Source organism: Equus quagga, chromosome 15 (genome assembly GCF_021613505.1).
Source record: "Equus quagga isolate Etosha38 chromosome 15, UCLA_HA_Equagga_1.0, whole genome shotgun sequence".
NCBI classification, from domain to species: Eukaryota; Metazoa; Chordata; class Mammalia; order Perissodactyla; family Equidae; genus Equus; species Equus quagga.
The window spans coordinates 19,294,024-19,321,215 of NC_060281.1; the positions used below are offsets into that span (position 1 = coordinate 19,294,024).

Consider the following 27,192-nt stretch of genomic DNA (forward strand, 5'->3'; position numbering starts at 1 on the left):
AAATGTTCTGAGCTATTCTATGCTGAGCTAGGCACTTATTTTTTTTCATAGAATATCACTTTTACTTGAAAACACAGCTAACGGACAAACCCTAGTTACACAGACTTAGATATTTGGCAGTCATTTTCTCAGAAATGAATGAATGAATATGTTACTTCAAGGAAAATATCTGACAGCGTTTGTTGCCAGTGATAAAGAATGAGCTTTCAAGCAAAAATTAGAATTTTGGAAAACTTGTATTCACCAACATGAATCTGACAGCTTTTGAATCTCTACAGATTTTTGATAAGACAGGTGGTAATATTAATGAATGTGATGTTTGATATTGTGTAATGAAATGTGTCAACATTTGGGAAAGCTACATAACTCAGGGAACCAGTATTTTCCAAATGACCAGTGTACCCTCTTACACAGTCATGCATGGGTAAAAAACCCATTAAAGGTGCAAAATAGATAAATGGATTTTAATATAATCAAATAAGAAGTGTTATCTGACTATGGCTTCAGATTCAACGTGGTAATATACTTTAAGAAGCTACCACTTGTCAAGTGTTGATGATGATTCAAGGAAGAATATTCACGATTATTTGTGAAGCTATAAAATTACTCCTCCCTTTTCCAACTATGTATTTGAGTGAAGCCAGCTTTTCTTTGTACGCTCAGATAAAACAGCATAGTGAAACAGAATGGATACAGAAGCACATGTGAGACCCCAGATGTCTTCTATTAAGTCAGAAATTAAAGAGATTTGCAAAAATGTAAAACAATGTCCATCTTCTCACTAAATTTTTTCTTGTTTTGGAAAACAGTTGTTTTTCATAAAAAGATGATTTTAACATTGGATGGATTTATTATTGTGAGTTTTAAATGGATCTGTAGGTAAATATCTTAAAATGTCTCCATTTTAGTTTCTAGTATAATAAACATTGATAGATTAAGCCCACATTAACAAAAGTTCTTTAGGATCCTTCATAATTTTTAAGTGTGTAGCGAGGTCCCGAGACCAGAGAGTTTGCGATTGCTGCTGTGGAATTTTATTCAAACGAGTGGCTGCAAAGAGAACTAACTATTGAGAAAATGAGGGGTTTATTGGGTTTATTGGGTAGCAAACTGGAAGAAACTGGCAGCCAGGGGACAGCAAAATATTACTGTGTGCCTGATGGAAACCTGGACATCAAAACCAGTGAAGCTTTGCTATAAAGGCAGGACGAGGACTGCTGCGGCCAGCTCTGTTCAGGTCACTGTGTGGCCTTAGGGTACATCTGGAGGCTTCACTGTGCTGGGTCTGCTTCCAACCAATTTGGTCTGGAATCCTGTTCCCTTAGCAATTGAAATGTTTGTCGTGTCACTAATTGGAAAAAAAAAATAGAGATGGCCAGCAAGTGCCCAGTTCTTAGCCAGCTGTCACCCACTGCCACTACAAACCCCAGCAAACCTGTGCAGAGAGGACAAGCCAAGTAAATGGTGGTTGCTCATTATTATTATCATTATAGAGTTTGGGCCCCAGATGGTCCAGTGAAAACTCTGGCCCCTGAGCTCTGGGGCTCTGTTAGGAACAGCTGATTTATTGACTGAGGTCTTTGTGTCTGTCAGATCTGGCATCATACAAAATACGTGACCAGTGGATTTTCCCGTGTTTGTTTTTATCAGGAAAAGTTTGAGGGACTGTTCCGGACTTACGATGACTGCGTGACGTTCCAGCTGTTTAAGAGTTTCAGACGTGTCCGAATCAACTTCAGCAATCCCAAATCTGCAGCCCGAGCCAGGATAGAGCTTCACGAAACCCAGTTCAGAGGGAAAAAATTGAAACTCTACTTTGCGCAGGTAAGGTCATTCTTTACCAGAGTTAATCCTTTTGCCCTACATTATTTTTTGCCTTTTTAAAATGCAAATGGAGCCCTTTCCACTTTCAGGTTGGTTTGTAGTCTGTATTAGGTCCCTGAGAAATAAGCGTACACTATGATTCCCAGGTAGGGACGCCTTGTGGTTTAGTAAGCAGGCTCTAAGGGCTGGCAGCCTGGCCTCTAACCCCGGCAGCTTACATAAGCTCAGTTTGCTTATCTGTAGATTGGGGATGATGGTATACACCCCACACTGTTGCTAGGAGGATTAAATGAATAATGTGTGTTAAAGTGCATAGCATTTGGGAAAGGCACAATAAATGCCAGCTAGTAGATGTCCTAATCACAACTAGCCCTAACTTTCCTGGCAGGGTTGTCATTAAAACTTAAATCATATGACAGTTTTAGCGGACTGTATACCCTTCCAGTGATTCATATGCATGAGGAAAGGTTACACACATTTGGAAATCAATTTCGTGTTTTATTTCATCCCAAAATAAATTCTGGCTGTTCCAAAAAGGCATTGGTCATTCTTGGCAATGCTCACAAAGTCCACAGTGATAGAAAATCAGTGTCCATCGTGTTCCTTCAGTGTCCTCACTTCATCAATAGATATCTTGATCTGTCTCTTATTGGTCCATAAGCATTGTTTCTACCTTTGGACTCTACAAAGATGGCACAGTGACAAGAGCATAGACTTTCCTTCTTTATTAGGCTGAATAGTATTTCACTGTATGTATATACCACAGTTTCTTTATCCATTCATCTGTCATGGACATTTAGGCTGTTTCCACATCTGAGCTATTGTGAATAGTGCTGCAGTTAACATAGGAGTGCTAATATCTACTCAAGATCCCGATTTCAGTTATTTGGGATAAATACCCAGAAGTGGAATTGCTGGATCATATAGTAGTTCCGTTCTTAACTTTTTGAGGAAACTCCATACTGTTTCCCATAGCAGCTGCACCAGTTTGCATTGCCACCAACAGTGTGCGAGGCTTCCAATTTCTCCATCTCCGTGTCAACACTTGTTGTCTTTTATTTTTATAACAGCCATCCTGACAGGTGTGAGGTGATGTCTCATTGTGGTTTTGATTGGCATTTCCCTGATGATTAGTGATGTTGACCATTTTTTCATATACCTGTTGGCCGTTTATATGTATTCTTTGTAGAAATGGTTACTCAAGTCTTTAGCCCATTTTTGAATCAGGTTGTTAATCTTTTTACTATTGAGTTATAGGAGTCCCTTATATATTTTGTAGATTAACTCCTTTTTGGATATATGGTTTGCACATCTTTTCTCCCATTCCATTGGTTACCTTTTCACTCTGTTGATTGTTTCCTTTGCTGTGTGGAAGCTTTTTAGTTTGATGTAGTCCCACTTGTTTATTTTTATCTTTGTTGCCTATAGTTTTGGTGTAATATCCATGAAATCATTGCCAAGACCAATGTCATGAAACTTTTCCCCTATGTTTTCTTCTAGGAGTTTTACAGTTTTGAGTCCTGTGTTTGTCTTTAATCCATTATGAGTTGATTTTGTATATGGTGTAAGATAAGGTCCAGTTTCATTCTTTTGCATGTGGATATCCAGTTTTCCCAACACCATCTGTTGAAGAATATCCTTTCCCCATTATGTTTTTTTTTGGTACACTTGTTGAATACCAGTTGACCCTATATGCATGGATTTATTTCTGAGTTCTCTATTCTGTTCCATTGGTCTATATGCTGTCTTTATGTCAGTACCATACTGTTTTGATTACTGTAGCTTTGTAATATATTTTGAAATCGGAAAATGTTACATTCTTTTTCAGGACTGATTTGACCAATTGTGGTCTTTTGTGATTCCATATGAATTTTAGAATTGTTTTATTCTATTTCTGTAAAAAATTAAAAATGCCACTGGGATTTTGATAGGCATTGCATTGACTCTGTAGCTCGCTTTGGGTAGTGTGGATATTCTGCAATAGGAGACAACACGGATTCACCTTGAAGACATTATGCTAAGTGAAATAAGCCAGTCATAGAAAGACAAACACTGCATGTTCCCACTTATATGAGGTATCTAAAACAGTCAGACTCATAGAATCAAAGAGTGGAAGGTGGTTGCCAGGGGCTGGGGGTGGGGGTGGGGGGGGAAATGAAGAGTTACTAATCAATGTTCATAAAGTTTCAGTGAAGCGAATGAAGAAGCTGTAGAGATCTGCCTTACAACACTGTACCTATCCTCAATCATAATGTATTGCACACTCAAAAATTTGTTAAGAAGGGAAATCTCATGTTAAGTGTTCTTACCACAATAAAATAAAATAAAAACGAAAAAGAACTTAGATTTTAACCTCAGATCTATGTTCGAATCCCACACTGCTAATAACTTATGTGACTTGCGGAAACCTCAGTTTCCTCCGCTGTGAAATCCCTCCTTACATGTTGAACACAGAGTGACCATCTGACCCTGCAGTTCCATTCCAACGTGTATGTTGAAAAGAACTGGAAACAGGACTCAAATGCATACATGGAACACACGTGTTCCTAGCAGCGCTCCTCACGGTAGCCCAAAGGTGGAAACACCCCAAGTGTCTCTCAGTGGATGAATGGAGAGACAAACTGTGGCCCGTCCATCCTGTAGAGTAGTCAACCATGGAAAGGGATGGCGTACTGATACATGCTACAACATGGATGAACTTTGAAAACTTTATGCTCAATGAAAGAAGCTGAGCACAAAAGGTCACATATTCTATGATTCCATTTATATGCAATGTCCAGAATAGGTAAATCCATAGAGACAGAAAGCAGATCGTCGGTTGCCAGGGGCTGACTGGAGGCAGCAATGGTGGTAACTGTGAAATGAGTACCAGGTTTCCTGTGGGGTGATGAAAATGCTTTGGATCTGGATAGAAGTGGTGGTTGCACAACATTGGGAACGTACTAAATACTTCTGAATTGTTTACTTTAAAATGGTTAACTTCATGTTATGAAATTAAAAGAGAGAAAGAGAGAGGTGAGAGGGAGACAGGGGTCTCAGGACCAGCAGCATCAGCATCACCTGGGAGCTCGTTAGCAATGCAGATTCTCAGGCCTCGCCCCAGATCTGCTGAATCAGAAATTCCAGGAGTGGGGCTCAGCGATCTGTGTTGTAGTAAGTTTCCAGATAATTCTGATGTGCGCTAAAGATTGACACCCACTGGTTTAAGGATTAAATAAGAGAGCTGAACATGTGGTGTATGGTAGGTAGTAATTATTATTGTAGCCTGGTTCATTGGTTTGTTGGTTCATTTGTCACAGGCTAAAAGTATGACCCTGCATCTTAGTGTAGCACATAGCCCATCTGAGGCCATAATGAATAATGTGTCTTCATTTCTACTCTGTTTGAAAGGTTCAGACTCCAGAGACAGACGGAGACAAACTGCATTTGGCTCCACCACAGCCCGCCAAACAGTTTCTCATCTCACCCCCGGCATCTCCTCCCGTTGGCTGGCAGCCCATCAGCGATGCCACGCCAGTCCTCAACTACGACCTCCTCTATGCCGTGGCCAAACTAGGACCAGGTAAGCTCTGTGGCCCTTTTTAAAAATAAACATTCGTCAGCAACCTAGAAAAGCCAGAAAAGATTAACAACCTTGAAATTCTGGGTTCATGGTAACATCTGCATTTCTACTGGATTTGTTGCTGTATGTGGACAATGAGAGGGATGGTGAATGGGAATGCAACATCAGACTTCACACCTGTTTAAAAACAAGTCAGGAACCGGTCCTAAAATTCCTGTCCATGTGACTTCTGGATTGCAATGCAGATTTGTGTGTGTGTGAGAGAGGAAGATTGACCCTGAGCTAACTTCTGTTGCCAGTCTTCTTTTTGCTTGAGGAAGATTGTCACTGAGCTAACATCTGTGCCAATCCTCCTCTATTTTTTTTGTGTGTGGGACACCACCACAGCATGGCTTGATGAGCCATGTGTAGGTTTGCACCTGGGATCCAAACCCGCAAACCCTGGGCTGCTGAAGCAGAACGTACAAACCCAACCACTACGCCACCAGGCCAGCCCCAACAATGCAGATATCTTAAGATTGCAAAGAGCTACCTAATTCTTATGGGATTTCTCTCTATACCACCAGAAAGTTGTTTCCTCAGAAAAGACAAAATGAGCCCTACCAGCTGGCACAAGGCTTCTATGCTATGCAGCCCTGTTTCACTGCTGCCCTAGGAGTGCCCAGGAACCCTCTGCTACAAAACAATCTGCCTGCCAAACTGAAGCCTTAAGTCCCCAAGAAGCTGGCGATGGTGGCCTGTAGTTAGATTTTTCTAACTTTAGCAAAATCTTAAGGTCACTTTGCTTTGATGTTGGTATAGGCAGCTCCGATTCACTCATTTTCACTGCAATATGGTGTTCCATTGGGTGAATATGCCAGCACACTTTATTCATCAACTCTCCTGTTGCTAAACATTTACATTGTTTCCAGTTTCTTGCTGTTACAATCAGAGCTCTAGTTAGCATTCTTGTACATATCTTCTATGCACTTGTCCAAAAGTTTCTTTGCATTTTATACACAGCAAGGATACTGTCCTCAATTTCAGCAGATGTTGCCACCTTGTACTTCAAAGTATTTTTCCTGCATTATAGCAAGAGGGGAAATGTGGAAAGTGGAGGGGCTGAAACCAGGTGGCAGCTGAGGTTTTAGGCATTGTGGATGCAAAGGTAAATAATGGCCATTCTTCTGCTCTATCTTCTGGTAGTGTGAGAGGGGGCTTTAAAAATAGAATCCCAATGCCCTGATGGCACCCCAAGAGATTGAATTTAACTGATTTGGGCCTCAAATCCAGGCATTAGTATTTTTTAAAAGCTCCCCGGGTGATTCTGATATGCAGATGAGTTCAAGAACCACTGGTAACCAAATGTCAAATGCCAGGGATGATAAACTCATAACAAGTTCTTACCAGTATTTCTTAGTATGGTTAGGAAAACATTTGGGCCAGAATCCCCCACCCTAGAAATCTGCAGTTTTAATCACCGTACGTGTTGGTTCTTGCATACACTGAAACCGGAGAATCCTGGGTACTGAGGGGTCCCTGGGAACTTTCAGTGCTAAAACCAGGAAATTCCCAGGCAAACCAGGATGAGCTGATCACCCTACTGGGTCCTCAGATTAGGATGAGGCTGATTTTATTAATAAGCTCTCTCTGCCAGAGAATTACTGGCTGTCCCATATGTGGCCTGAAAGTTAGATTACAGCATTCATAAGAGCAAACTCCCTGGGGGTTTCTCTGTAATAACCATCAAGTCACTCACCTTCTTGGGGCCTTTAAAATGGCCATGGGTTTCACCCTCAAAGAGCCATTGTGAGAAACAGTAGGTGTCTAACTAAGAGGAGCTGACAAAAGAATACCAAGGGAGATGTTGGAGAAATGTGATTTCCTTCCAAGTCTAGTTCACATCCAGGGACCCTGAGCTATGCACTCCCCAGCCAAAGAGAGCCGTGTCTGTGATAGGTGTGAAGGGAGAGGGTATTAAATAAATCAAGTTTCCTCCAGTCGAGCCTTGTGAAGCCATTTCCCACGGTAACTCAGGGCACTTCAGAAGCAAGCAAGCCCCTCCCCTCCAGCCATGGACCTATGAGAGCCAAGGTCATTGGAGCAGCCACTTTGACCCTCGTGCACAGATATTAACAAGAACACATTTGAACACAGGTGATTTGAATGTCAGCAGACAGACCTCTTCATAGAATCCCTGGTCTTGGCTAGAGCACTTGGGAGTCACTGGCCAACCTGCATTTTACAGGAGAGGAAACTGAGGCCTGAGAAAGTGAGAAATGACAGGGCCAGGGCTTCCAGGGTGCTGCTCTTCCTGCTCCACTATTTATAAAGGAGGTCCAGGCCAAGTCAGATTTTCTAACCATCAGACCCCAGCCAGCCTCTGGTCCTCTCACTTGGAGCCAGGAATCCGGTAAATTCAAAGCATTTTTTATCCAGAATGGGAGAGAAAATTCATTTGTGGTTAATGTTCACAAAGTTTGATGCAAAGACCAGATAAGGGCAAGTCGCAGACAGCCTCGCTGGCTAACGGAGCTGAGTCCCAGGTCTGGAGGGCACACCCAGGAGCTGATAGAGGCAGAGGGGATGGAGGAACTGGGAATCGGACCTCAGAAGGGACGCACACAGAGCTTGGCACAGAGGAGGGAGCAAAGAGGAAGGGCATGGTCTTAAAGAGGCTAAGAATAAAAGGGGTTCCTTTTAGAGGTGTGAAGAACTTATCAACAATGTTAGAAGTGCATGCCTTTTACTTAATGCTAAATAAGCTTCACCTTCTCCTACCAAATAGATGTACTCGCCACCATTTTGGAAGTGCCCTGCTGTGCAATAAGCACAGAGATAGGAACTCTTACTGTCCCCATTCTACAGATCAGAAAACTGAGCTTGCCCAAGGGTGACACAGCTGTTTGGTGGCAGAGGCAGATGTCAAGCCTGGTTCTTGTGACTCCACCCCTTGGCCAGATCTGACAACCTGTTATTAAGGATCCAGGCTGCCTTGGTGGACCTTAGGCGTACTGTGCTCTGACACAGGAAAACGTTTATCCTAACCCTGAATTGACAGTTATCTCTAACACCACTATAACTTCCAGAAAGCCTAACCCAGTGTCTGGTAAGTGTGTAAATGAAGGCCTGTGCACTATGTGTGCAAGAGTGAATACTGAGGGTCTCCTGCATTTATTCTGTCCCATGGAACAGCTGCCTTTGGATGTATTTTCTGGGATATCTTTCTCTCTGTTCCTTGCCAGCAATTCAAGGCTGTTTCTCTTTATTTGGTTATCCATGTGTCTTTTGCCTGTGTCCTTGAAGCCTCTTCACCCCACATAGATGAATGATTTATATCCAACAACTGAGTTGAAAATATCACAGAGGTTATATTAGTGGCCTGGGCCTCTGGTGGCTGTCTCAGCTCCCCCGTGAGGGAGCAAGGCCTCACCCTGCATCCTCCCCACCCACTTCTCTGCCTCCTCCCCGACGAGATGCCAAAGCAAGGAGTTGCTCTTTTAGTCACCTCATGGCACTTTGTACAAATGCTCACTTCTTCTTCAGCTAATTTCCTCTTGTTCAACTTCCTGTCTTCTCTACTTTTTGCAGGGAGATGCATGTTTTATTCATTTTGGTTTTCAGAATGCCTGGTAGCACCCGGCATGCAATAGATGCTCCGGAAATATTGAATGAATGAATGAGTGGGTGACAGAGCTGTTAGCCTGCCTCGAGATAGTTTCCGCACTGGCAAATCCTTGCTTTCCTCTGGCTCCAGCGAGCCTCACTCAGCCAGCTTGAAATTAATGTTTTCCCTAATGAGAGGACTTCTAGCATTTCCATTTGCAAAAGAAATCATTTAGTAAAATTCATTTTTAATCCTTTGGCAGAATCATTTCAGGAACAAATTATAACTCATTCCACATTAAGGGATGATTCCCTCGGTTCCAGAAGTACAGAAACAAATTAGAATGACAGCAGAGAAAAGCGACCCAAATGATGGAGAGAATGGCGTTCTGCTTCAGAGGAATGACTAACGTGCTAAATTGGTAGAGCTGAGTGACTGAGAAGAGAGGCGGACATCTAAAGAGACGGAGAAAAAGGAGATCTAAAGGAAGAGGATCGTGGAGCGGGGATCCAGGGCGAGAGGCTGCTCAGGCTCAGGGTCCCCTCAGCAAACCAGCTGGTTTGTGGGAGCTTTACCACCACTGGCTGCCAAGGGAAAGCAGCGATAGGCCTTGTTAGGACTCCTTCCTGGAGGACAAAGAGGGGAGTGAAGACACAGGCCCCGGTGCCCCTGTTCTTTCCAAAAGCAACACTGACAACCCTCTTCCGGAGAGGGACATCTCAGGCTCTCCGGAACTTCCAGAGAAGCTCTGAGCAAATGTGGGGAGAACAGTGCATTACAAAGGAACCGTGATCGAACCCTAGCCTGTAGGTTTCCTCTGAAATCCTTAACAGGACGTTACGACAGGAGACCAGGGCCACCTAACACTGGAGAAGCATCTCCTAGTTCTGTTTGTTAGAGGGAGAGCCGTTTAGATTCTGGAACATATGAGAGGTGCAATTTCAAACATTCTTAGTCATTGTCCTCGTGAGTGTATATTCTGTTTTTTGATCCAGAAAGGAAGTAAAATAGAGAAATTAGGAAGAAACTGTAAGTAGAAACAATAGCTAAAAATTATATATAGGACTTACTATATGTCAGGCACTGTTCTAAATACCTTACTATATTATCTCACTTAATGCTCACAGCAGCTCTGTGAGATAGGTATTGTTATTCTCCCCATTTATACAGCTGGGGAATGTGAGGCACAGAGTAGTTAAGCACCTTGCCCAAGGCTGCACGGCTGGTAAGTGAAAAATATGTCCCTCTACCACTAGCAAGAAGCAGAAAGAACTGATCAAGCCAGCACCCTTGGCCTAGGGAGTGAAAAGTTTGAGAAACCAGAGAGATCTTTTGAACAGGAAAATTAATTTCTCTGGAAGAAATTCAAGATTGGTGCAAAAGGAAATTTTAAAAATAAAGCAACCTATACATTTCGTTCCTCCACATTTGTTTCTCTGCTTATTGGCGTCCCCCCTAAAACGCACTTGCTGCATCAGCTCTTTAAGGCATGCTCCATGCTTTCCTCCATGGTCCAGGGACACGCGAGGATCAGATTTTGCCTTCCTCTGCTCTGTCGAAGCACAGCTATCATCTCTATAAAACAGAGGCTTTCCCCATTTATGTTAGTCCCGCTGGTGAATTTAGAGAAGCCCTTCATTTAGCAATGACCTAGACAGAATAAGATCACCTTGACCAGGTGGAGAATGAATCGAATATTTTGTTTTGGCTTATTTTGTAATGTCTATTGTTCCTGACTCCAGAGAGAATATAGTGCTATGTTCTTTTTGAATGTAAAATAAAATAGGAAAAGCAAAAGCCCAGCCCAGCAAAACAGCTTCTCTATAGCAGTCAGCAAAAATGGCAAAATAGAGGTGTTTGCCCTACTAACTGGGTGGTAATCAGAGGCGGGCTGAAACGCCAGCCTTTCTTCTGCTCTCTAGGATGCCTCTGGAAGGTCGTGTTCATTGTCACTGAAAATGCCTGTGGGGAGCGATATGAAAAGTCATTGTCTGCTCCCTTTTTTCCTCTTGCTATTTTTAGCTCTTGTTAGGGAGATCAATTTGCGTTAACTGCAGAGGAGAGCTTAAAACGGGGCTCGAGTTTCAAGTTGCGTACATCGGCTATATTTAGATTTTTTTCCAAATTCTTCTCCGTCAAAACATGCCATAGTAAAGCAATTTTGCTGGCTTTCTGCTTGGTAAACGTTGTCTCCCCCAGATGGAAAATTTATTTCTTTACTTCATGGAACTTATAAGGAAGAAACATTTTCTATTCCAGGCTCATTGATTCAAATGTAGAGAAAATTCCATTTTTGAAATATAGATGAACACCTATATTTTGGGTGCATGTGGGATGACTATTACATCAGCCTCAGTTCTTCTTCAACAATTGCTATTTTCTGATCACAGATAGGAAAAGAAAATAAAGCAGCCGGTCTCCAGTGTTGCAGGTGGTGCCATCCCTACGTGTCCTTCCCCACCCAAGGGACGCAGATTGGGACCCTGGAACACATGCTTATAATTTTCCATCTCCTTTGGAAGAATTTTCCCTGGAAAATAAATTTTAAAGGGTTTTTCTTCTCAGCATATATTTTGCAATTATCTTCAATCACTATTGAGTAGCTATATAAAATACTTCCCTTTCTTATTTCACAGGTAAAACACTCATGTTGTAGAAAAATAGAAAACGCCCAAAGTTTGGGCCTGTGTATGTGCGCATGTGTGCCTGTGCGTGTGTGTGTGTGTGTGTGCATCCCCATAGCTGTTCCCTTATCCAGGCTCCTGATACTGGGAAAGGTGGAACAGGATGGTCCCTCTGAGAGGAAAGCCTGGTGACTTTGTGTCCGAGCTCACAGAGAGCCCGTCCAGGCAGCTCCTGTTCCCTCGTGTCTGTGCTTCCTCTCCCCACCGCCCCGCCCCGTGGACAGTCCCCTCTCACGAGCCTCCAGCCCCTTTTCTCAGGTTTGCCTTCACCTTGCTCTTGTCCTTCAATGGTTTCCTCAGTCTTTCCCGCCCTTACCTTCCTCCTAGGTTTGCACGTCTTTGTCTCCACCAATTCAGGTCCTCAGTCAATCAGTTGTCCCCATGAAGGACTTTCAGTCCTAAATGACTCAGGAGGGAATGAAGATAAATGGTTCCCCTGATCCAGTCTCGGATAGAAACCCCCAGAAAATAAGCAAATTTTCTCTTATTGAAATAGAGTACCACTTAGAACAAAACTACAGAAGTATTCTCTCTCTGCCTCTTTCGTCTTTCTTCGTCTCCCCGCCACTCTGTCTCTGTCTCTCCTTCCTCATCCCTTTCTCCCGCCATCTCTTTCTCTCCCCGCTCTGATATCTCTCTCTTTTTCTCTTTCTCCCTCCCCGTCCCCTCTCCCCCCTTCCTCTCCCTCCTTCTCTCCCCCTGCCCATCTTACTAAGGACCCCTTCTGTTTTCCTACTTTGATGTGGGTCAGGACTGAGGATGGGGGTGAGGGAAAAGAAACCCCATCATCCATGTTGATAGTATCTTTCTAACATGGACTCATCCTAGACCCACTGAGGCAGGGAAGTCTCGTTCAGCCCTGAGGTCCTCTCTGCGCCATCCCAACCTCATTCCTAAGCACGTCAGAGGCAGAATGGTGGTCAGGCTTTGAGGGGAGTCCTGGCTCCACGCTTGTTTATGGTGACCTTGAGCAATCTACCTCACCTCTCTGCACCTCCTTTTTTGAAAATGGTGATTATCTGACTACCTGCAAGGTCATCGTGAAGATGGAATAATTAATAAACACAAAGCACTTAGGCAGTGCCTGGCACAGAGGAACTATCAGACCCATGGGGAGTGTTTACGATCATTCTGCTCTGAGCAGTGCTGTGTAGCAGAGCATCCTCAGAGACATGGTCCTCTGTCATTACATGAACTAAGGTATGGACAGCACCTGAGAGAGCGACTATCAGCCAGTGAGAGCGATGCACGTGTCCTTTGTGATGTGGTTGTTATTTACGTGGCCCGGTTCTTTGAAGTGCCCATGAAATATCTGGGCTGGTCTGTGCTTTGCTTTATACTCTTTGCCGCCAGGCTTAGAGGGCATCCTTTGATGGAAGCAGCTGCCGCCACAGGGAAAGCAACAGGGTTGCTATTTAGTGATGCTTCCTGCCCTCCAGTCTGCCGACAGCATTTTTCTCCGGGGTCTACCAAAATTCAACATGAGCTCATGGGAATGCAAAGGAATCAGAGAGAGAAAGCTTGCAAAGGACTTCCCTCCCTGGAATATTTCTTCTCCCTCTTTCCACTTCCACTTAGAAAATGAATTCCTTCTCTGCTCCCAGATGGAGCTTGTGAATAGGACATCACCAAATAGCTGTGACTTTAGAAGTTTCTGGTAAGTCCTTGTGCCCTGGAATATCTCTTCTTTTCTTTTCTAGCTGTAAATGAATCCCAAAGATGAAGAGAGCTATTTATCTTACTTTTGGATGATGATTAAAACTCAGGATGTGAGTTTGAACCCGGGCTTCACCTTATTAGCTGTGTGTCCTTGAGCGACTTTCTTAACTTCTCTGTGCCTCAGCTGCCTCAATAGTAAAATCGGAATGTTGCAAGCATCAAATGAGATAATCGTATAAATCTATATGTCCAGCACTGGACCGAGTAAATGCTCAGTGTGTTACCTATTTATTATCATTTGATTTTCAAACCATGTCTTAGGCACCTATTAAAATGTGAGTGCCTATGTTAAGTTCTCAGCTCAGTGTTTCTTAGTGTGAAAGCTAGGATATTTTGGAATTGACAGTCCTACACGTTGTAGTACATTGAGCACCTTTGGGCCTCAGTTACTAAATGCCAGTATCCACACCCAGCCCAGTTCTTATGATAACCAAAAAAAAAATTCCCCATCGCATTTCCAGACACCCCTGGGAATGTAGCACCCTTGTTTGAGAATCACACTAATTACGCTTTTGCAGGATTTCTCAGGCAGTTCTCAAAGTGCCAAAGAGCCATCAGAGACATAGAGACAGGGCGTGCCCATAAGGGGTCAGAGGTACCAGGTGGGAGCAGAAACAGGACGCTAAGAGGGGGAGACAGCACAGAGGAGGGTCCCCCGCCCTCTCCTCCTTCCAGAAACACACACACACTTTCTGTCCTTCCCTTTGGAAAACCAGGGAAAGACAAGAGTGTCCGTAGATGACTTAAGAATGCTATTAATTAGTTGGGGAGGGAGGTGTCACTTTGGGAAAATGCCTGATGTTTTTTGCTATAACGCAGTCCTTCTCTTGAGGAACACTTGTGGCCCCAAACCAAACCAACATGGGTCCCGCCAGGATTGAGAGAGGGTCATAAGACAGGACAAGCTCCAATACAGGCCAACTCGGGCTTACAGGGGAGGAGGTGCAGGCCACCATCCCTGCTTGGGCGTGTCGCTCTCTCCTTCCCTCCTCTCCAGATGTTTGACAGCTGGATCCGCACCAGGCACCTCTGTTTCCACAGTTGACAAGGGAGTGGGAAACTGGGGAAGCCTCGTGGGCCTTCCTATTCTATCAAATTCTAAACCTAACCCTTGAAAGAAAAGGAAATCGAAATGTGAACACCTTCCAAGCACGTTTCAAGTCATCCTGAACGCTTCCTGAGTCTCTGGGTTCCATCTCACCAGCAGGCAGCATGTGCAGGAAAAGCCACACACAGAGAAATTCTGTTTTACTTATTCCGTAGAGCAGGACCGATGCTCCCTCCTTCCTCCTGAAAATACCACATTTACAGTAAAAATACTGGGGAGGGGGGTTTGCAGTGCCTTTTAAACATGACCAAGCCTGAAATCATTTTAAGCTTGGCATTTCCATTTTTCTTCTTAATCAAATATAAAAGGCTCTTAAGCCAAACTAAAGTTTCATACTCAGCGCACAACCCGGGACGGTTCTGTGTTCAAGGGTCCTGTTGGAAATGTTCTTAGCAGTTGCCTTTATAAACCATCTTCCATTCTTAAAATCCAGCATAGATTAATAGCTGACACCTGCTTTTTCCCTGTTTGGTTCGGAATTCACTGAAGGTTAGCTAAGAAAGAAGACAGGTAAGATCAATAATGCCAGCTTCGTTTCTGATGAAAGGCTAAAGCTGAGAAGGTGCCGCAGTTGAACAACAGCCAGGGCTTCCTAATGCTGATGGAGAACGGCAGACTGCCCCTGACCCGGCAGGGTCTTTTCTGCTGGGCTTAGCACGTGGCTGAGAGCACAAGCCCTTTGCGGGCAGGGATGGCTCAAAGAGAAAGGTGGGAGAGGTGAGCTGGCATTTCCAGTTCTTTTCCCCCAAGTGACCCACCAGGTGTCAGGCCTCTTCCACTGGAGAGGAGTAAGAGAGGGGCCCAGGAGATAGGTACCCAATGATATGCTAATGGAGCTCCTTCTTCATGGAGGGAACTCCCGGGACTGATGAAGCATCCACTCTAACATAGCACTTGAGCCGGAAAAAGGGGAAGAAACACCAAAAGGCAATTAATTTCACCTCACTTGTAGTGATTTAGCTTGCTTTTGAACAAAGAGAACTTGTATGACCCATGACCTATCAATTGCAACATAACAAATACACCAAAACGAAGGGCTTAAAACAGTAGCCATCATTTATTTTGCTCGCAAATCTGCTATCTGGGCAGGGAGGAGGGACGGCTCACCTCTGCTCCATTCGGTGTTGCCAGGGCGGCTCAGCTGAGGACTGGGGAATCAGCCTTCAAGATGGTTCACTCGCTCGGCTGGCAAGGTGGTGTGGCTGTTGGCTGGGAGCTCAGACAGGCTGTGAGTCAGGGACCCCGATTCCTCTCCACCTGAGCCTGGCTGTGGGCTGCTTGGGCTTCCTTCCACATAGAGGTGAGGTTCCAACAGTAAGCACCCTGACAGAGCAAGGTGGAAGTGCATGGCATTTTTGTGACCTAACTCAGAAGTCACACTGTTCCTCCTGCCATGCTGTAGTAGTCAAGGCAGTCATAAAGCCCTGTCCAGATCTGAGGGGAGGGAACACAGTGGGAACTGTCCTCGATGGAGGAGCGGCAAGGTTCTAGAAGAGCAGTGTTGGGCAGGAAATATTATGACCATCTTTTCAAAACACAGTCAGTCTGCTACAACGCATAACTTTCCCGTTGAGAATTCACCTTTAATATGAGAAAGAGTAAAATTAAAGCAAGAAGGAGGCAGAGAGGATCTTTTTGCAGAGTCCAAAGCTACCATATGAGATGTAAATGGACTCACTCTATAATTTATAGTCCTTTTCTTTTTATAATGTATTAAATGTTGTCTTTCGAGAAGATTCATTTTGAAGATCTAAGGAATCCATGCCTAGAGCAGCTGGGAAGAGGCCAAAACAAAAAGGGCAGATGTGGAAGGGATAAATAGTCCGTTAAAGAACAAATATTCACTAAAAATATGAGTTGCCGTGAAAATACATTAGAAGTCAAAGTTAAAACTAGGCTCCCTTTCAGCAGAGTCTCTTGTAGAAAATGGAAACAGCGGGCTAAAGAGAGGCAAGACCTTTGAGTGGTTCCGAGCACATTCTTTGAAGTCAGACAGACTTGAGTTTGAATCCGGCTCTGCCGTTTACTCCCTGTGTGATCTCAGTTTCCTCCTGTATAAACTTGACATTGTGAAACCCACATTACAGAGCTATTGTCGTGGTCAAATATCCGATTTATGAGAGGTCCTTAGAGCTGTGTCTGGCATTTAGCAAGGGCTCGGTAAATCACTGCTGTCACGTTTAAGGCAGATGGCAAGTGTCTGTGACATCTCCTGTCCTGGCACTGAGAGCATTCTGAAAATAGCATAAAGAGCTGCCCTTAAAGAGTTTTCAGCCTTGTTGAAAAGCTAAAATTTACATGAGTTAAACCATGGGAGAAAAATTCATGTGTGAGCACGTACTGGATGTTACACAGTATGTCATCACTAGGCAAGCTTGATGCCTTTCACAGACCAGTCATATATTTACTGAGCACGAACATGCACCCTAAGCTGCAGAAATCACAAAAGAAGTTCAAGCCCTGACTTCAGTGGTTTGGAATATAAAACATCACTGGATGAAATAACTAAGGAATAATGCAAAAGCTGATATAGTTAAGCATTGTAAGTAAGTGGGTCCCACTATCTCAGAAGAAGAAAATCGGAGATCTCATTTAAAAAGCAACTTGTGATTTTCCTTCTCATAGCCGTAGAGGTATGGAAATGCGTAGGAGGAGAGAAGAAAAAGGAGAGAGACTTCGCAGGGGGGAGCAGGAGTTAGGGGAAAAAAGATCATTCATCTGAATTCATGACACCAGCTGTTCACTTGAATCGTGGGACTCAGCGGGTCATCCCCCACCCCCAGTGCTGTCCACAAGAGTGATTCCACTGAGTGAAAGCTCTTTGGGATTATTCAGCTGCTTAATTCTTTAACTGTTGTGCAGTGTGACTAGATTAGTTCATCGTATTGAAAACTAGAAATGATTTTGGGGGCAGCACTGACCAAAATATCACCTTAAATAACCATATCATGCATCTCCGGAGGGCGTGATAAAGTCCTTGACACGTATTTCTTTATGTCGTAGCATCCCAGGGATGTGGTCGTTATTCCCATTTTACTGATGAGGAACACTGAGGCTTAGTATGTCGTATAACTCTCAGAGTCGCATCACTAGGGTGTGATAGGGTGGAGCATCCAAGTGTCTTTTCAGGAAGCTTCTTCTGGCAGGAAGATCAGTTCCTGTGACGAGGAGACTAGCTAAGGTCCCCTGATGGGAGGAGGTGAATTGTGGACAGGGTCACTGCCAGCTGGTGCGGGGAAGAGGCACGTGGAGGAATGTTTCAAAGCGACATTCAGTAATGCTTGGCGAGTGAGTAACCACAGTAGATGAAAGAAAGGGGAGGTTCAAGGATGACCACCTCTAAGGATTTGCACCCAGACTGCTGAAGAATGGTGGAACCTCTAAGAGAAATGCAATAGCTGGGAAGGAAACATAGACTGAGAGGGAAAATAAACACTTCTCCTTGAGAGATGTGAGTTGGAGACGTAAATAGAGATGTCAGTAAGTTGAGATGCAGGTGCAAGATCAGGCCGGGTACGTGGCTCCTCACAGGATAGGAATTAGGAGCTCATGTCGTCCCAGAGAAAGAATCTTCTGAGAAGAACAGCAGCAATGCTGAGGAAGACAGCAAGCCTCAGCCTGTGCCTGCCAGACTTTGCCGTATTTTGCACGCCTCTAGCGCAAGAATTCCACCCCCTCCTGGCACAGCTTACAGAAGGACGGCACTGAGGGTTTAGGACAGTTGCCTTTCTCTCCATCACAAAAGTTTTCTTGTTAGGAATCGGAACAGTCTCAACTCTGCTTCACTACGTGGAAATGTAGCTCTGTATTGTCAGCCCACGCATCTGCATTATGCTTACTTTTACAAACTGTGCATAATCACACCCATTATTTTAGAAAGAATTCAAGAAGGGGCCAATTTATGGCCCATAAGCCAAAGGTGGCGTGATGGAGAACTTCCAGGGACACTGGACCAACAGTCCCCAACACACTTCTCTACGATTGCGCCAGAACCACGTCACCATCTCCCCCAGCGCCCTGGTCGGCACAGGGACTCGACCTCTCCCCTCCTGAGAACAGGAAGCAGCTGTGGGCACCTCCACTTCCTCCAGTCTTGCAGGAAGTGGGATGTCGTCACCAACCTGTCTCCATCCATTCTGGAAAAGAGCAGACAGAACTTTGGCGTCTATTTCGAACAGCGGCCAAACCTGCGTCAGCTGCAAAGGCCTGAATGAGCGTTTCACTTTTGACCACATGCTGGAGGATTTTGCATGTGCTTGGCTGGCAATTTTTTTCACGGGGGTTGGTGGAAAACCCTGATCAGTGCGTTTTCTGAGGGGTTTTGGTCCTGGCCTCCATTCTGCTCCCTGGTGAAATGACGGTTTAAATACAGGCTAGAAGAGTTGAGAGTGTGGGGGGTGAATCTCTGCTGTCCTTTAAAAGAAACACTGGGCTGTGCTCACTTCACTGTGGCAGGACCTGCCCCGCCTTGTATAGACAAGGCCCCATGGGCTCCCTGTCCCCTACTGAGCCTAGTCGGTCCCCACGCACGGTGACAGCATTGACGTCAGCCCTTGTGGTAGAGGAATTAGCTGAAGCCCAAAGGAAAAGAGAGGCCAAAAAAAGAAAAATTTAATCCAACAAGACCAGAGCTATTCCTTTTTATTTTGTGGGCTCTCAGCAGCTGTTAAGCTTTGCTGGATTTTGATAGTAAGAAAGTTTCCAAAAATAAAACAGTGAAATGTCAGAGTTAATGGGATCACAGCAATAAAATAGCTCTCCAACCGCGCAATCCCTGACTTCGTTAACTCCACGTGAAAGTCACCCTGCAGAGTGCCCCCCTGAGCTTGCCCCTCAATCCCACGTGTGCCCCCAGAACCTAGTCCAGGAGGAAGGCATCACTTTTGAAGCGGTAAACACATGGCAACCAGAGGTGTCCTTAAAGAAATGTTCTTTATCCAAGTCAGGGGCAAACGAATGGTTTAATCAAAGGCTAGCTTCATTGTGTATATTTCACTACTATTGAAAAAAAAAAAGCCTTCTTCTTGCCACCAGATGAGGAAAAGGGCAGGGTGTCTGGTCAGTCCCCTGGCCGGGGTCCCTGCTGTCACCACCTCACCCCCAGGTCCCACAGTCTCCACGCTTGCCCTGCTGTGGCAGATTCTTTTCTGTCATCCTCACATCAGAGGTCAGGAGACTGCCACCCGCTTCATCCCTGCAGCAGCCACCGGAGTTTCTTCAAAAGGCACTTCTCCAAGTCTTAGAACTTCGAAGAAATCCTATAGAGAAAATCAAGAGCCGCCTCAGTGATTACTCAGAAATCATTTATTTCTCTGTCTCTTGTTGGAGAGTGTCTCTCTTTCAGAATTGCAAAGCATTCCTGAAAGAAAGAGAACGTTTTAGAAACCCTGGATACAATGAACTCAGCTGCTGTTGGCTGGGGAGCGGTGAGGGATTTACTGTTCTCCCGTAAATGAAGATGAGAACACCAAGATTAATTAGCGCTGATGGCTGGGAGCGGCTCCAGACCCGATCTGGGATCCCTTGCTTCTTTTTCTATATGCGTGCCCAGCATCCCTCCCGCCACTGCCCTCTACCTGCACAGTTATCATTTTCCAGTGAAAAATTACGATGCAGAATGGAGGGAGGGAGGGGGCACATTATGAGCATGCCAGTGTCCTCACAGGACCACAGCCTCCTGCCTGTCACACGAAGCTGTGTAACAGTGGCCACCTAGACACTGAAACACCTGGAAGGGTACTGGGTACCAATGTGGATGTCACTAAGTCAGAATCGGCAGCATTGCATCCTCATACTGGTAAACTGTTTTTAACAAGCACCCCCAGTCAACTGTCACGTGTTTGAGATCCACTGCTCAAAGATGCCACCAACCAGGGCTGCACACTCCTGGCCCAGAGTCTTTTATGCAACTCTCAGATAAAGTCAGTTTCCTATAGATTCCCCTCCTTAGCAATATCTGAAGTGGTTCTTCTACCTTGGGATTTTGATAAAAATGACAAAATACTTTAAGGAGAACAGAATAAACACAATTGTGCGTGAGCTGTAAGTAGCATCAATATGCATACCACAACCACAGTGTATGTGGTATAATAAGTTCAGAAGGGAATACAGTGCAGTTAGGTTAGTGCTGTCCTGGGGCGAGAAGCAAAGCGTGGCATGAGTGACTCAGGCCATATCTCCTTCTTGGTTCTGCTCTGCGTCCCCTGTTTGTGTCACCGTCCTCGCCTGAATCCGAACAGGTCCATGTCAGCTCCCTTATGTCAGAGATTGAATACTTGTTGACACAACTCTCTCTACCTACAATTTCACCAAATCTAGACTTTAAATTATGGTCTTTATAAGCCATATTTCTATGGCTCAGGCTAGTTCTGTTCCTCTTTGCTGCTGCCAATATCCAGGGAAATGCCGGAGGTGTGATGCTCCATTTCTGCAAAATATTCTTTGTCCTCATCCAGGAGAGCCTTTGCTCTCCACACCAGCATGTCGAAGGGGCTCCAGTAAGGACTCCTCTGACTCGTGACAGAAAGAAAGGACTCTTAGCAGGGTATGGCCATATTAGTTTGCTAGGGCTGCTATAATCAAGTACCACAAACTGAGTGGTTTAAGCAACAAAAACTTATTGACTCAAGTTCTGGAGGTTAGAGGTCCGAGATGAAGGCATGGACAGGGCCATGCTCCCTCTGAAGCTGCTAGGGCAAGATCTATTCCAGACCTGTCTTCTAGCTTCTGGTAGTCCTTGCCCTGTGCCAGCATAACTCCCATCGTCACATGGCCTTCTCCATGTATGAGCACCCGGGTCCTAATTTCCCCTTTTTATAAGGTTACCCATCATTTTGAAGTAGGACACACCCTAATGGCCTCATTTAATCTGCAAAGACCCTATTTCCAAATAAGGTCACACTCACAGATACTGGTCAACATCTTTTAGGGGGACGTGATTCAACCCATAACAACAGCTGACTCTGAACATTTACATCCTGTTCTCACCATTGATGCTCACCGAGATGTGCACGATAGATAGCTCATAAGTCGTACCCTAGCACTGGAATGTCTAGCACTTGCTCTGGCTGTCCAGAAGGTGCGTTTTCCACTACAGACTGAGGGCAACAGGCAAGATTCCTGAACTGGGTGGTGTCTGGCTTCAGTCCTGGAAGGAGGGCAGGATTTAGGGAGCTCTCAGAGAGAGGTAAGACAATGCCAAATAAAAATGTGGCTGTCACGACTGGTGAGAGAGTGTACAGAGTCTTTTGTCCTAGTCTAAGAAATTAGGACCCCATCTAGTGAGACCTGGAAAGCCGCTGCCCAGGAGGATGTCTGGGAGACATTGCTTGTAGATTTTGCCCATTCGTGAAGGAAGGGAAGTGAAGGATAGGATGTCGGGAGAAGATTAAGATGAGTATGTCGACAGCTGAGTTGAGAAGTTACGAGCATGCAGATTGAGAATGCCCCTGCCTCCTGCCCCACCACCTGGAGGCCTTCCACTTGTCTTTAGACCCGGATCAGCTGTCACCTCCACTGGGAAGCCTTTCAAAGTTACTTGCTCCTTACAATTGGGTACCATAGTCCTTGACATATTGCCCCTAGAGCTTACCAAGGTAGTATTTTGTGACACTTCCTATTTCTACACGCTGCCACTGGTCTGTGCTCTTGTGAAAGACACAAATATTTTTTATTGTGCCTTGTAGCCTTTATGAGCAGCAATGGGCCAGACCATGGGAGATGCTCCATAATACCTTCTGAAGTGAAACAAAGACAGACAGGAAGCCAGTCGGGGCACAGCGATTTGGCTGTAAGATAAGCCATTCAAGAATGAGAGACTCTCGGAACTGGAAGGGACCATCATCTAACTCAGTTACCCAGCAACCACTGCAAATTCCAGACAAAGCCATGATCCCGCCTTATTCCATCCTGGGGCAGCTCTTGCTATAAAAAGTGTACAGCTGGAGGAGAACTTAGAGACTACCTTAGCCAGAAGATGAAGAAGTGAAGTGATTGGCTCAAGGTTACTCAGCAATTAGCAGTAATGCTGGGAAATGGAAGAGAAACTGGTAACTAACTGCCAGACATAATCAGTAATCGCCATGATCCTCTGGACTGTGGTAATTACCATTCTGAAGTCTACAGCTGAGGATGCTGAGGCTGAGAGAGGTTACCTGGCCTGTTCAGTATTGTGCACTTGATGGTGGTCGAGCTGGGATTCAATGACAGATTGAGCTCATTCCATCTTCCAGTAGCCCGTGCCATCCCTAGGTAGGATGCCAGGTTTCCCGAGACGCTGGAAAATGTTCTTCTCACCTCCTAAGCAAACCTTGCCAAAGAATCTGTTTGGAAACCCCTTCCCCTCTCTCACCCCCCATTTTTCTTGCTTTTCAGGAGAGAAGTATGAGCTGCACGCAGGGACTGAGTCCACCCCAAGTGTCGTCGTGCACGTGTGTGACAGTGACATCGAGGAAGAAGAGGATCCAAAGACGTCCCCAAAGCCAAAAATCATCCAGACCCGGCGTCCCGGCCTGCCACCCTCCGTGTCCAACTGAGCTCACCGCTCCGCCTCGACGATAATATGTCTCCTCTTTATCATGCTTTTTTTCCCCCCTGTTGTTTGTTTGTCGAAAAAAAAATAATTGCCTTTAAATCCCTGGGCGTGTGATTGTTTGAGATCCCTTCCTTGTAATCAAGCCTCTTGGACAAAAGGGCTAGGAAAAGGAGATCTGTTTCCTGATCATATCATACTCATCAAATATAATCCATTATTTAGAAAGTTCTAGGAAAAAAGTAGTATTTTCTTATTAAACAATCGGCACAGCCTATATCTTCATTCTCTCATGTCGATCCAAGCCAGAGACATCAGTAACAAATAGCACCTGTGTTGTTTGTGAGCCGTTTCAGTCCCAGTCCTGACGTGTGTGCACTGTTCTTTCCTGGCCACTTAAGTAGGACCATAAGTAAACTTGACTTTGACTGCATGAGATAACCCTATCTGGTCTCACTCAGTCCTCTGCATCCCGACATTCCCAGGACATGCATGATCACCAGCATTTAATTTCATGATTTGAGGATATGCTATAACTCACAGGTTGTCAGCATCCAGCCATGTCCTATTTAGATTAGGAAAATTATCAGCATCGTCCAGCTCAACAAGTCTGGGTATAGTCACTATTTTGAGTCAACACTTCATAGCTCTGTTAAAATTCCTGGAGGCAAAACTGAGCTTGGCCCCAAAGATATTCCTCAGTAGGTTTTGAACACTACTTCCATACAGAACTTTCCCAGCCTCACTGGGGAGGCTTGTCCAGGGTGATGGAGACCGACTTCAGACAAACCTATTTATTACAAAAGTCTCATGTTGTCTGAAAGATTGTTTTTTTCTCTTTGTATATTTGTACAAATGTTTCAGCTGTGCTTTTAAAATCTGGATGTTTTTTATTTAGTGATTGTTCAGCCATTAGCTGCTTAAGAACATAATATGTGCATTGCTTATGAATACATTCATATACTAATGCAGATAATCTGATAATATTACTCTATAATGGATAATGCTGAATTTTGGAAGGGCACAAAACTTCTCAAGCCAATATATAAATGATTAGCCAACATCTTTGCTATCAAGACCACTTGTTTTAAAATAAAGTGAAGATGCAAGTGTCAGTTGTAGGCAATTTGGGTGAAGCTAGATTTCCAGAATGTAGCAGCCGCTGAGCATATTCAAAGGTAAAGGGTGACAGAGAAGTGTATGCTGATCCCACTCATGCAATGCCCATATTGCTTAAAAACTTTTTGTTTTCGTTACCTGTGACTTTTCTATTTCTCTAGCCCAAAGTGCATTACAGAAGATACACCTATAGAACCATTACCTTCTGCTATATGTGCCAGGCCTCGTCTACTCCTGTACATTAATGAATTACTTTAGATGCAAATGCCAATTACGATGGAGTGGGGAAATGCTTTCATGACCCCAAGCCTCAGAAAAACACACAAGAACAATAACACAGCCAACTGACGGAAGGATTGTGGTGGTTTTTGACTAAGGTGTATGTTAGTTTCATCAGAAACTTATCTAGACTGATCACTCAGAAATTAAAGTCCGTTCTACTGTGAATATAGCAATATAGTACTGGACACAGTACAGGTGAAACTGAGGACAGCATTGCTTGTAAAATCCTGAGTTTCCATAAGAAAAAGGAAGGCTCCTTTTAAAAATAAAATCTGAGGAGTGTATAATAAGCAAATGCTTTGACTTTCCTTTGCTGTGGAGGTTTTTGGCTTTTCCTTGACAAGTGGAAAATTAGACTTAATGGTGGAGAAATGCTGCCCTCTTGTGGAAGAAATGTTGCCCTCAGATGACGCCCAACTGCAGCCATTTTGTGCTGAATCTCTTCTCGGTTATTTGCGGTCATTTGACTTTTTAAGCTGCCTCAGAATTTTCAGAATGCAGGTTCTAAAGAAATCTGGATGAGAGAAAATATTTGGAAATGGTTTTTAAATGTTTTAAAACAGCTACCTTAGACATTTCCAACCAAATTTAGTAAAAGTGGAGATGACCATTCTGTGTAGTTGCAAAATAAAAACCCAGCGGAGTGTATGACCCAAGTGAAATCTACTGCGAAGTGTCGATGTTAGTCTTTCTCAGATCAAGTAATTGTTTCAGTAGGTTGAGTTTGGGAAGGTGGTAAGAGCAACTTTTCCCAGGAGAGCAGTAAGAAACGAGAAGGACTCCTTGAAGTGTTTCAGTGGAACCTCCCAGCACTGTGAAAGTCAGAATTGCCTCAGCATTTCCATGATGCGCATTATGCAAACCTCTTTAGCACTATTTTAAGTTTGAAAAGTTTAACTATGGAGGGGAAGGGGGAAATTTCCACCAACTGAATCATTTGTGCACGTGTATAGCTCAAAGAGCTTAGACTTCAAATATACTTGGTGAATGACTCTTTGTCCCTGTAGTGTAATTTCTGTGTTGTCTGCCTGAGTTGAATATTTTTGAGTGGTAATTGTGGAGGATGGCAATGCAGCCTATAGTCTGTCTAGGAAGTTACCAACAGATGAGATTAACTCATCTTCCTGAAATGAGCAGAGGGGGAAGTGGTTGGCAGCCACCTCACAAGGAAGAGGAATTTGAGCAAGGCCTGGAGGGATGGGTTGGGCTCTGATAAAGGGAACTGGGAAAGCCCCCTGTTTTATTCTCATGCTGCAACCATCTTGATCCTAAAAGCCATTTCCAGTGTCCTAGGGCCTTCTTTTAACATCTCCCCCACTCTATTCTTCAGTTTAAACCAGTAATAAGAGACCCAAAGTATGCAAAAATTTATTAAATAGAACACAGAAAGCACTATCATAAAATAAAAGATAAGTACATGGTATTTCATTAAAATTAAGAGCATTCGTTCATCATTTTACACCATTAAGAGAATGAAAAGAAAAGCCTCAGACTGGGAGGAGATGTTTGCCACACTCACAGTTGTTATATAACTTACATCCGAAATGTCAAAAGAACTCCTACAAATCAATGAGAAAAAGATAGACAATTCGTTTTTTAAAGACCGTCAAAATACTTAAACAGGCAATTTACACACACACCCGAAATACTCATATGGCCCCTAAACATTAAAAAGTGTTCGGGGCGGCCCGGTGGCACAGCGGTTAAGTTCACACATTCCACTTCTTGGCGGCCCCGGGGGTTTGCTGGTTCGGATCCTGGGTGCAGACATGGTACCACTTGGCAAAAGCCATGCTGTGGTAGGCGTCCCACGTATAAAGAAGAGGAAGATGGGCATGGATGTTAGCTCAGGGCCAGTCTTCCTCAGCAAAAAGAGGAGGATTAGCAGTAGTTAGATCAGGGCTAATTCTTCCTTAAAAAAAAAAAGTGTTCGATATCATTTCTTGTCAGAGAAAGGCAAATCAAAACGTCAAAGAGGTACACCACACACCTGTCAGAATGGCCAAAATCAAGTATGGGGAAATTTGAAGTGCTGGTGACGATATGGAACAAGGCAGAGGATAAACTGGTACAGCCACCTGGGAACACTGGTAGTATCTACTAAAGCTAAACATACCCCATCTGGGAGCAGTTCCCCTCCAGGACATACGCCCAGCAGATATGCATTCTCACATCTACCAAAGGTACAGTAGCGACCCCAGCAGCATTGCTTCTAATAGCCATTACCTGGATAGGACCCACATGTCCTTCAACCGTAGAATGGATAAATGAGCTGTGGTATATTCACACAAAGGAATATTACAAAAGAATAAGAAAACACAAATTACTGAGACCTACCAACAACATGGATGGATCTCAAAATCATACTTTTGAGCAAAATAAAAGAATGCATGACGTATGACTCCGTTTATGATGTTAAGAAACAGTCAAAAGTGACCTCTATTGATAGAAATAATAGAGGTTGCCTTTTGGAAGGTATTGACTGACAGGGGACACACAGGAGCCTTCTGAGGGGTGCTGTAAACACTCCACATCTCCATCTAGATCTCCAGAGATGTGTGTATATGTGAAATTCATTTAAAATGTGTGCAATATACTGTATGTAAATTATACCTCAACTGAAACAAAACCACCACGAGAACAGGAGGAAGCAGTCATTAGTTGCAAAAAGGGTTTGAAATATCCTCATCCAGAAGCACGGCTCATCCATCTTATGTCTGTGAGATAGCTCCATATGTACAAAGCTTTCATTTAAAGTCTGTAAGTAAGTGTTTCAGA

The 27,192-nt window shown here is 44.2% G+C and overlaps 1 protein-coding gene across 2 annotated transcripts in view; it reads left to right on the top strand.

The window, feature by feature from the left end:
- RCAN2 (regulator of calcineurin 2) overlaps positions 1 to 25,406 on the top strand; it is a 251,266-nt gene extending 225,860 nt beyond the window's left edge. For both annotated transcript variants that reach the window (XM_046640911.1, XM_046640912.1), the window contains 3 exons: positions 1,651 to 1,824; positions 5,215 to 5,386; positions 22,857 to 25,406. In XM_046640911.1, coding sequence (XP_046496867.1) covers positions 1,651 to 1,824; positions 5,215 to 5,386; positions 22,857 to 23,017 — 507 coding nt within the window. In that variant the 3' untranslated portion in view covers positions 23,018 to 25,406. The remainder of the gene's footprint in view (positions 1 to 1,650; positions 1,825 to 5,214; positions 5,387 to 22,856) is intronic.
- Positions 25,407 to 27,192: the final 1,786 nt, after the last annotated feature.